General features: G+C 32.1%; 1 protein-coding gene across 2 annotated transcripts in view; it reads left to right on the top strand.

Moving 5' to 3' along the window:
- Nucleotides 1-352: 352 nt before the first annotated feature.
- The window catches only part of LOC111625040 (ankyrin-1-like), a 17,023-nt gene continuing 6,443 nt past the window's right edge, over nt 353-10,932 (top strand). For both annotated transcript variants that reach the window (XR_002756677.1, XM_023368055.1), the window contains exons 1-2: nt 353-1,733; nt 8,927-10,420. Coding sequence is in view for 1 of the 2 variants with exons in the window: in XM_023368055.1 (XP_023223823.1) it covers nt 1,563-1,733; nt 8,927-10,420 (1,665 nt within the window). In the remaining variant the exon portion in view is untranslated. The remainder of the gene's footprint in view (nt 1,734-8,926; nt 10,421-10,932) is intronic.

Genomic DNA, 10,932 nt, shown 5'->3' with positions numbered 1-10,932 from the left:
AAAATAATCTTTCTAATTGTGTTTTAATCTAACTAGAAAGTTTATAATTTCAAATGAAATTTTTAATGAAATTAATATCAAATGATAGTATTCAAATGAAATTAAGTCAGTAATAATTATTACTTAATAAAAGGTTTTAGTAATAAATTCTTACTGAATACTTCTATAATTTCAACTTTTATTTTGATATAGCAAATGATTTAAACATGTAACAAATTATATAATAATTGTATGCATGAAGGATGGCCAACTAAGACATACTTTGGAGAACTATATTTAAGGAATTAGTGTTGTTAAGAGCTGATAATGAGGCAAACAGAGCATGTCATGATGTCATTATCAGTGTTATTTCTCTAATTATATCTTTGTTAATCAGGTTAAGTTTATTTACTGCATGGACATTGATGCAATGTGATTTATTCACTTTTATTTTTGAAAGGGTATAGTGATGTTATCTAAGCTTTTCATTTAAAATCGTTGAATGTTTAGATATGTTACACTGAGCATTCAATTGTGAATAGAGTTTGAGCCAGAAATTACTCTTAGAGTCACTTCTGGCTCATAAACTATGCTTTGGCCATTATTTGTACAAATCTCCTAAGTTAATCAGTCACTTCAAGTTTAATAATTGTAAGAATATCTGTTTTAATGACTATTATACCAAAAGCTCATCCATTACTAAATTTTAAAAGTTCAAGATCATAAACATCTGTGCCTACTATGTAATAGAATAAGCAGTATGATGTAACAATTGACTACAAACTATTGATTTTTCATAAAGGTGATGCTTAAGCATTGCCTTTATGAAAAATCAATAGTTCGTAGTCAATTCTTGTTATGGATAACGAGAATTATTTCCAAAGTGGGAGTTGTCAAAAAATCAAAGTTGACAGAAAATTCAAGATATTTTAAGTTGATACAAAGAAAATGAAGGAGAAAATAAAAAGTGAGCACTACAAAGTGGACGAAAAATATTTATTAAAAAATTAGACAAATCCAAGAATTTTGCAATCTTCATCATTTGATTTTCCTTCAAGCAATCATCAGGATATGATTCTAAATATTTGAGCAGTGTTTATCAAGTTTTGTAATTAACTTTCAAATAGAAATTTCAGTAATTACATGATTACAAGAAATTATTTATTTAATTTTTTCTGTTTGAATAAAAAAACTTGCCCTTTTTTCCTTATAAGATGCACTGTTGTATTGGATGCATTACATTTTTTATGTCAATTTTTTGGGGGAAAAATATAAAATATCAAATAACATTTATTTTATTTGATATAAATTTTTTTTATTTTTAAACCTTGTTCAGTTCTCTTTGTTTCATTTGCAGGTCAGAGAAATAGAAAAGATTTTCCAAAGAAGACATGAATTACTTAAGAAGCTATTTTGATATCATTTCAATGATTTATAAGTATGTTGTACTTAAATGAATTTAACAATGAAGATAAGTTTTTAATGCAAACAATAGGAATATTCTCTAATTTTCTATAATCATAAAAACATTGGAGTGTAGGAGAAATGAAGAAAGCTGCTGTGCCCCAGGACTTATCAGAAGAATGGGGTCTATGATCAGCAGCTTTTTTCGGACAGGTGGTCATTTATTGTCATCTGGGATTTCCGAGTCCACTCGGCAAACAGTGCTTGCACTGTTGGAAGAAATGCGACAGAGGGAAAATTCACATATTCATTGGTCGGCCATAGAAAGTTTTCTTGTGCATATTCCAAAGGTAGATAAAATACTGATATTTTAAAAAATGTTTACTCATTATGTATATTTTGAATATTTGTTCAGTATAATATTAGTTATAATTTAATGATTAGAAACACTCAAAAGTATTTGATATGAAGTTTTGAAACATCTTTGTATTACAGTATGTTGTTTTCAGATTCTGAATAAATATAAAACTATTATGATTAACATTAATAATAAATTTAATTTCATATTATGATACAGTAGAGCAGCAATTTCTAACCAGGGGTACATGGTTGATGGTTTAGGGGTACACACAAAAGAAAATTAATAATGGCAGATGTAGGCCTACTGTAAGAATACAGTGGAACCCCGGTTAACGAACGTCCTGGTTAACGACCAAATCGGTTAACGAACTATTATTTTGCAAAAATTTTGTCTCGGATAACGAACAAAATTCGGATAACGAACTTAATGGCTTTTTGTGTGAAATTTGTAAGCTTTGACTTTTAGGGAAAGTCAATTAATCGTGTGTTGGTGATGGTCTAGGGTCCATCCGTACGTTGGTGGTGGCGGAGGAGACAAAGATGACAAGTATTTTACAGTAAAAATTGTTTATTAGAACGGGAAGATGCTTACATATTTGAGGTAGTTGGAAATGGCTTATCTACAGTATTTTCTCTCGGCACTGAGGAGTGGCGTATGGCGTATAGTGGTCCTACGATAGCGCAAGCTGATCAGTCGTAGTTCAAGAGCGGACGAGGTGGGTTCGCTTGGTCACAGAAGCGATGGTAGGTGACAGAGCTGCAACGACTGGAGCGGTCCGCGAGACACAACAGAAATTTTAGCGGGCACGACTTCAGGCTTAATCCAAATGAAGACGACACAGATTAATTAATCGCCATAGAATTTTTAGGAAAACTGCGTTTTGACCTTGAGATTTGGGGTTTTTATAGTATTTTTTCCTCGAATCTCACCTTATGATTAGTCCTGCGTCCCATTCCTCGCTTCCCGATTGTTTACTTCTTTGTCTCCAGGTGAAAAACGAAGCAGATCAGGTCACGAGAAAGGTTTGTTCCAAGGCGTTTATTTGACACCTGTCCGTCCACTCTGATCAGAGATTGTTGATAAACCTATAAGTTTCACTCATAATTTAGCCTATTGTTTCTGCTATCTGTCATTTTAAAATTTTAACGATCGTGTGGGATGTTTTTATACCCGTAAAATATTTCCCCTTATCCAAAAATTTAACCTAGATTGACTGTTTATGAGCACGTTTTCCTATATTTTCATTAAAGAAAACCCATTTTACAAATAAAATTACAAAAATACTGACGGCTAGAACGGATTAATTGTATTTGCATTAATTTCTATGGGAAAAATTGCTTCGGTTAACGAACAATTCAGTTAACGAACGGACTCATGGAACGGATTACGTTTGTTAACCGGGGTTCCACTGTATTTGAATTCTGCATTGAGATCTTTGACAACATCATGGCACTTGATGCTTAATTTTAAATAAAAATATATTTATATTTTTATTATATTTATACATATCCTTCCTGTAATGCTTTTTGATTGTAAAAATTTTTTTACATATAATTGTATAATTGATCAAGGTGACACTGTTTGAGGAACATGCAAAATAAAACTTCAAAAATAAGAAATGTGAAATATAACTTGAAAATTGGGCTGCCAAGAGGTGTGCAAGTCAAAAAAGGCTGGGAATTGCTGCAGTAGAGCATTGATTATCCAAAATAATTGAGTTGGACAATTTCAGATAGCTGTTTTTTTTTATAACTGATCACACTTAATAGGAAAAGAATAAAAAGATAAACAACTTAAATAAAGTAAGAATATTAATTTTAGTACTATAGTAAAAAGATTCAGGCAAAGAAATTTAACATACAGTCGACCCCTCTATAACATGCGTTCCTATAATGGAAATTCCTATAACGTAGTGAAAAAATTGTAGCAACATTCATATAAAGGAGCTCCTAAAATGTCGCCGTTGACTCATTTCGTGACAAGATTGATAGAATCTGGACCAATAGTGGATGAGCAGCCGAACTACTTTTCTCCGCCCTGCGCCACGCTACGGAGCGGCTAAATTGAGTTTGCTATCGTCTGTACAGTATTATATATAAATTATATATAAATTAGGTACTGTACATATAATTATATATTAATTATATATAAATTAGGTACTGTATATATAATTATATATTAACTTAATTTATTGTAACTTTATTATAATTATATATATGCTTTCTGCCGCCTGGCAACACGCTACGGAGATTTTAGGCTAGTAAGTTGAGTTTATTATCGTCTGTACAGTATGTAAATTAGGTACCGTAAGTCTAATACAGCACTAATTTTATACATTTCTTGTGAAAGAAACACTTCTTATTCAACGGCCATAAAAATTATTTATATTAATGATGTCTCCAAAGGTCAAGTTATTTTTCTGCGAAAAATTCGTTATCAGAAATCGCGGCTGCCGTTTCGTGTGATTTTCCGCGATGAAAACAAGCTTTGAGCAACGGCGTAGTCAAATGGTGTACACTTGGTAAGTAATCCTACAATTTTTTGTTTATAGCATAGTTTATACAGATTATTCCCAAAAAATTATACATGTTTTGGAAATGTTGAGTGGAATTAGTCTAGAATCGGTTAATTTTATAGAAGAAAACCTTTCAAACAGCCTTAGTCCGTAAACTTCACACGTGTCGGGCTGCAATTGGCTCATGTATTTAATGATTCCTACAACGTAAAATTCGATTAATGTGGAACGTATCTAAGCGTTATAGGGGGGTCTACTGTATAAACAAAAAGAAATAATGGATACATTTCTAATTATTAAAAACAAACATTAGTCTTTCTTTGCAATCTACAATGTACTGATAAAACTTTGAATTCAAAATAAAAAAAATATCTAATAGTAAATTAATATAAAATAAAAATTGCATTCATGTAAAAATTGTTTATCTCAGTTCTTTTTTGAAAGAAGTTACTTATTTTGCCTAGTTTTGCAATTTTTTACAGTCGACTCCCCCTCTATAAGACAGTAGATACGTTCCGTCCTTTATGAATTGATTTCTTACGAGTCCTTGCCAATCACAGCCCGACATGTATGCACTTTACAGATTACAGCTGTTTGAAAAGTTTTCTTCCATAAAATTAATCGATTCTAGATTAATCCGACTCAACATTTCCAAAATACGTATATTTCTTTTGGAAATAATCTGTATAAACTACGCTATAAACAAAAAATTGTAGGATTACTTACCAAGTGTGCACCATTCGACATCGCTGTTGCTCAAGCTTGTTTTCGTCGCAGAACAGCTCAGCAAACCGCGGCCGCGATTTCTGATGTTATTTTTCTGCGAAAACTTCATTGAACTTTGGAGACATCATTAATATAAATAATTTTAATCGCCGTTGAATAAGGAATGTTTCTTTCACACAAAATGTATAAAATTACAGTACTGTATTAGACTTACGGTACCTAATTTACATACTGTACAGATGATAGTTCGCCTAAACTCTCCACAGCGTGGTGCTAGACGGAGGAAAGCATATATATAATTATAATAAAGTTACAATAAATTAATATATAATTATATGTACAGTACCTAATTTATATATAATTATATGTACAGTACAGACGAAACTAAAGTCAATTTACCTGCCTAAACTGTCCGTAGCATGGCGCTGGACGGCGGGAAAGTAGTTCAGCTGCCCGATGATGTTTTACGTAATTATAGGAGTTTTTTTACCGTTGTGTACAGATACCGCCACAATTTTTTCGCCGTCTTATGGGAATCGTAATTATAGGAACCCGTCTTATAGGGGATCTACTGTATTTTTAACTTTGCTAAATCCCTGGCTTGCTTGTGAGAGTTGTAAAATTTGCTTCAGCTACATTTTTAACCATGTCAATGTGCCTAGGCACAGTGAAGCACTTGATATATTAGAAGCTTGTGACTGATTAATTTTGCTTTTCTATTTGTACTGTAATCAGTGGTGATATTCAGCGGGTTCGCACAGGTTCAGCCGAACCCGTTGTTAACATTTTCAAAGTTTTCTGAACCCGTTGTTAACATTTTCAAAGTTTTCTGAACCCGTTGTTAACATTTTCAAAGTTTTCCGAACCCGTTGTTAAACACACAGTGGTTTTGTTTCTTTTAAAAAATGTATTAAAATATACGTATTATACTCTGTAACACTACTAAACTAGAGCCTTATACCCCGTTTGCCTTGGTGCAACCTCCATCGACCGTTTCAATTTCGACTGAAATGAGGTTCAATCGCGATCGACTCGAGAGTTCTTGAAACTAGGTCCAGTCATACAAGAGGTCCCACAATCCCACGCACGCGAGAAAATACAAGATGGCTGCGGAGCACGTGTCGGGCTATCGACAGCTAAATAAAAAAATATTGTATTTCGAGAGACGATGACATCTGTCTATTATTATAATAATACCTAATGATAAAATAAATGATTTAGAAAAGTTTTTTCTTGAGAAAAAGTCATAGGGACAGCAGGTTTAACTGCTTTCCCTATGACTTTTTCTGATTAAAAAAAACCATTTTTTATGTTTATAAAATATTTTGAATGAAAAATATTAAAATATATACAAAATAGTTCTGGCATAAACAATGTTAAACTTTAACTGACTTAATTTTGCGAACGCATCTTTTTTATTTATATGAATATCTTAAGGTCAGTTTTTGCTCTAATGTTGCTAATGCACCATTTGAGCAAAAAAAAATTGTTAAGGAAAAATTTTCTGTCAGCGAACCCTTTGTTAAATATTTCGAATATCACCACTGACTGTAATAAATAAACTTAACACTAATGTTAATCAGAAGATAGCTCAATAGTAGGCTTACAAGAGATTGCTGGTACTGTAAGGTCTCGTTTTATGCGATGGATACGTTCTACAGAAAAGCACATATAAAAAATTCGCATAAAAAAAGACTACTTGGCTTGAAAAAGTAGGAATACGTTCCGTAATTTTCTAAAATCTCATAAAACCAAAACAAAGAGTTAAAATTAACTTAAAACCGCATAAAAAAGTTTGCAGAAATTAAAAAAAATAGGCTGCTTAATAAATTACTTCGAATGTCTGAAAGAAATTCATATAAAAGCTTAAAATAAACTTGTATTCAAACTTAATTCAGTTTATTTTATTGAAAAGTAATATAGTTTTACATTTTTTAATCATTATCGCTATCTGATAATGGTTTGCACCGTTTGCGAAGTGGTTCCAAATCACCTTCATCATCAGAAGAGACTGTCTCTGCAATAGATATTTGCGGTAAAGGTGATGGATTTTCACAAACTTCATTCTCGTTCTGTGTAGCTCTTTCTTTTCTGACAATGTAATCAGTAATTAAACTTTGCGATGATGATTCTACTAATTTTTTATGTAGCTCACGATATCCAGACATGCAGTTCTGCAGCTCACGTTGTAATTTAAAGGCTCATTCAGAATTGGGGTCATTAATAAGAAAATGATTTTCTAATTTACTGCAAAGTTGAAGACCTTCTCGAATTAATTTTGCAGTGAGGGGGGTTGGTTTTTCTTCCTCATCATTATCACCTTCTAGACCTACGACGACATCTAAAGTTAGATCAATAATATCATTGTCACTTAAGGCATCATCCACAAGCAATTCATCTATATCATCATGGCTGAAGGTATTAAAACCATCTCTGCCAATTTCATGTGCCAAAGTAATTATTTCATCTGTTAGTTACTGATATCATTGGTGTTAAATTTCACAGAAGGGCGAGACAAAGGAAATTAAACTTTGAAGCTTTTTCTTCAAAATTAACGCATTTCTTTCCTTTTTTTTTCAGTTTTAAGTATTTTTTTATGTTTAATTACATTTATATCAAAAATTGCTAGGGACTAAAGCGATTAAGGTAGATCTAGCTGTCTTTTACATCCATAAACGTTATATGTCAGTGGAACAAATGGAGTGAGCTTTGAGCGTTCCACGTTTTTGGAGACTGTCTATACGCGGGCTTCCTAAACAAGCCTATATATATATATATATATATATATGTTTGTCCAAGAAATTTTTGGATGAAATACAAACCGCACAACTTCAAAATCACATAAAAATAATCTGCATAAAAAGAGACCTTACAGTAATTGTTATTACATAAAAACTTCATAACTTGTGTAATTAGTACTTTCTTTAGTCAATTTTGGTTAATCAATTTTTCAGATAATTGATTCTCTGCTGTATTTATTATAAAACTGTAATATTACAAAACAAAACTGAACTGTCTACAGAACTCTTCCTAAACTTTTAAAATGAAGTTGTATTTAATTGTATTTTGACATTCAAAACACCGACATGATATCTTAATAACAGATAAAAACCCAATGTAAAAAAATTAAAGCCCTGATTATCACTACTCAATTTTCTTCATATTATCACGTTTATTGAATCTTAATTATATAATGTATGCTAATTTTAAACTTTATTGATGTGAAACAAGAAAGAATTTTTCTATTTACAATATATTATTCATTAATATTAATATACTGTATAATTAAAATATAATATACTTACATTAATATTTCAAATGAGTTCATGTAAAAATTGGAAGTATCTCATCAATAGTTAATATATTGTAGTCATTAGACATATCCCACTAATAGGTGAATGTGAACGCATTTGAATGTCACTCAAGAATGCATCTGTTACACGAGTACAGTAATTATGTAATACTGAAGAGAAATAACTAACACAGTGTGATTTGAAATGCATTTATATTAGAGAAAGAATAATAAAGAAATATGTGTCAAATGTTGGTGTGGTTACTTGGTTTGTTGTGGTTCTAAACAATTGAAATTCAGAATGGAAGATCTGTACCAAAATCACTTGGTTTGTAAATTAAGAAATAAGCAACAGAATATGTTTATAATCTGAATCCCAGTAAAATATTTAAAAAATTGTCATCATTATCCATTACAATATAAATTTTTTTTAATTATAAGTCTCTATATTAGTAATTTGTTGATGATGATATGTAATTTAATCATTTTCTATTTTAATTTCAAAATTTCATGATAATATGTAAAATGTTTATAACTTAATTTGTATTTTAAATATTTATTATTTTGGATATTTTAAGAATAATCAGTTGAAATTTTTAATTAATTAACTTTTAAGTTGTATTAATATCTAAATTATTATATATTTCAGGGAGAAAATATTCTTGCTGTAACTGCTCCAGATGGTTATAATTTATTGCAAAGAGCCATTGGTTTTAATTGTGTAGAATTAGTACGTTGGATCTTAAATCGAGGCTGCGATGTTAACAGAGGTGGATGCAGCCTTCCTTTACATATTGCAGCATTACATGGAACGGAAGAGATAGTTGAATTATTGTTGAAACATGGAGCTCGAGTTGATTTGGAAGCTCGTATGTGCTTTCCAGGTCCACATAATCAGATATGTGAAATGAGAAGCGTGTTGTCATCAAACACTACTGTAGATCGTTCTTCTGAAAGGTTACAGTCAGCAGAGTATTATGCAATTGATGGGGATCAAGCAGAAATTCTTGAATTACTTTTAGCACAAGGTGAAGATAATTGGTTGCCATGGCAACAAAAACGTCCTCTTCTTCATTTAGCATGTGAGCGTGGGGCATGGAATTGTGTAAAGTATCTGGTTGCTGAACGGTCAGAAGAAATTAATCAATGTTATGATGAGTATTACCCTATTCATCAAGCTGCATTGCAAGATTTAAAATTCTTAGAGTTGTTAATTCAATGTGGTGCAGATGTCACTGTAAAGACAGCCACACAGCAGATGACAGTATTACATGTTGTGTTGTTACTTGGAAAGAAATCTGCTGAAGAAACATCGTGCACCTTAAAACTTCTATTAGATCATGGTTGTCGAAAATTTATAAATGAACCTGATAGTTTAAGTAATACACCTTTACATGGTTTAATTGTGCGCTATGCTTTAGAAGAAAGTAGATATGGTTATGTTAATGAACCTCGTCCATGGAATAAATGGGATATGTTGCATTTAGTAAGATATTTACTTTATAATGGCTCTAGACCAAGTATTAATCATCGTGGAAATAGTGCACTTGCCTGTGTATTGAGACATGTTAGAGACTGGGAATTTCGTTATGAATTGTTAGATATGCTGCTTCAGAATGGAGGAAATCCCAATTGTGTTGGCAGAGATGGTTCAGTACCATTAATGGTATGTCTTGTTCCTTTAATAAACAAGGATCCACTTCATCGGCTGACACACAGCAAGAAAGTATTTTATTTGAATTCTGTACGTTTATTATGTAAGCATGGTGCCAACCCAAATTGTTCTTCAATAAGTAATTTAACTCCTTTACATGTACTAGTCTTTACTGCAAGTGAATATATTACTCTTAATCGTGAAGAAGAAAAAAGTAATGCTTTTGCTTTTATTCGTCAGTTGTTAATTATACTATTACAACATGGACTTGATCCAAATGTGAGGTTTTCTCAGAGGACGCAACACATTTTGTTAGCATTAATGGATATGGTCCAAAATGCTCGAATGCCCAGTGATCTAGATTATGTATATGATCTCACTTTGACATTATTACAATATGGAGCAAATCCAAATACTAGCGTAATCACTACCGAGCCAATGATATGTCATTCCCAAAGTTCAGTCTTCCTGAAAAAGTCATGTCATCAGGTATGTATAAAATTATTTCAAAATATTTGATTTATCTATTTTATTAAAAAAATATAATCCATAATGAATATATTAATACTACTATGCATATGTAGCTAGAACTATTTCTAAGACTAACAGCACAAAACCTTTCTCACTAATTTCTAGCCTTATTAACTGGAGTACAAACATTTTCGGCCTTCTTAATAGGCCTTCCTCGGGTACATTGCGGAGCGTCGGTTAGAAGAAGTTTAAATGCTGCCCAGGTGTCGTCTTACCCGTGACGTCTTCGTCGATGATAGGTATACGATACCGAGGGAGAAAAACTACATACTTTTGGTAAAGAAGGGAGGTGTGCAGATAGGATACTTGCTAAAGTTGGGGAAAAAGATTTTAGAGTAAGCGCGCTACGTACAGGAGATGCACAATCACCACAGGGGGTTAGTGGGGAGTGACGTCATAGTTGAGGCCGTAAATATTCAACGCTACCGTAAGAAGAGGCGTGCGAACGACCGTGGATGGGAAGGGGGGGT

This window comes from Centruroides sculpturatus, unplaced genomic scaffold (genome assembly GCF_000671375.1).
Source record: "Centruroides sculpturatus isolate CEXI.00-Female unplaced genomic scaffold, Cexi_2.0 scaffold40, whole genome shotgun sequence".
Taxonomy (NCBI): domain Eukaryota; kingdom Metazoa; phylum Arthropoda; class Arachnida; order Scorpiones; family Buthidae; genus Centruroides; species Centruroides sculpturatus.
The sequence above is the reverse complement of the archived record's forward strand: the minus strand, read 5'-3'. Positions and strand labels throughout refer to the sequence as shown.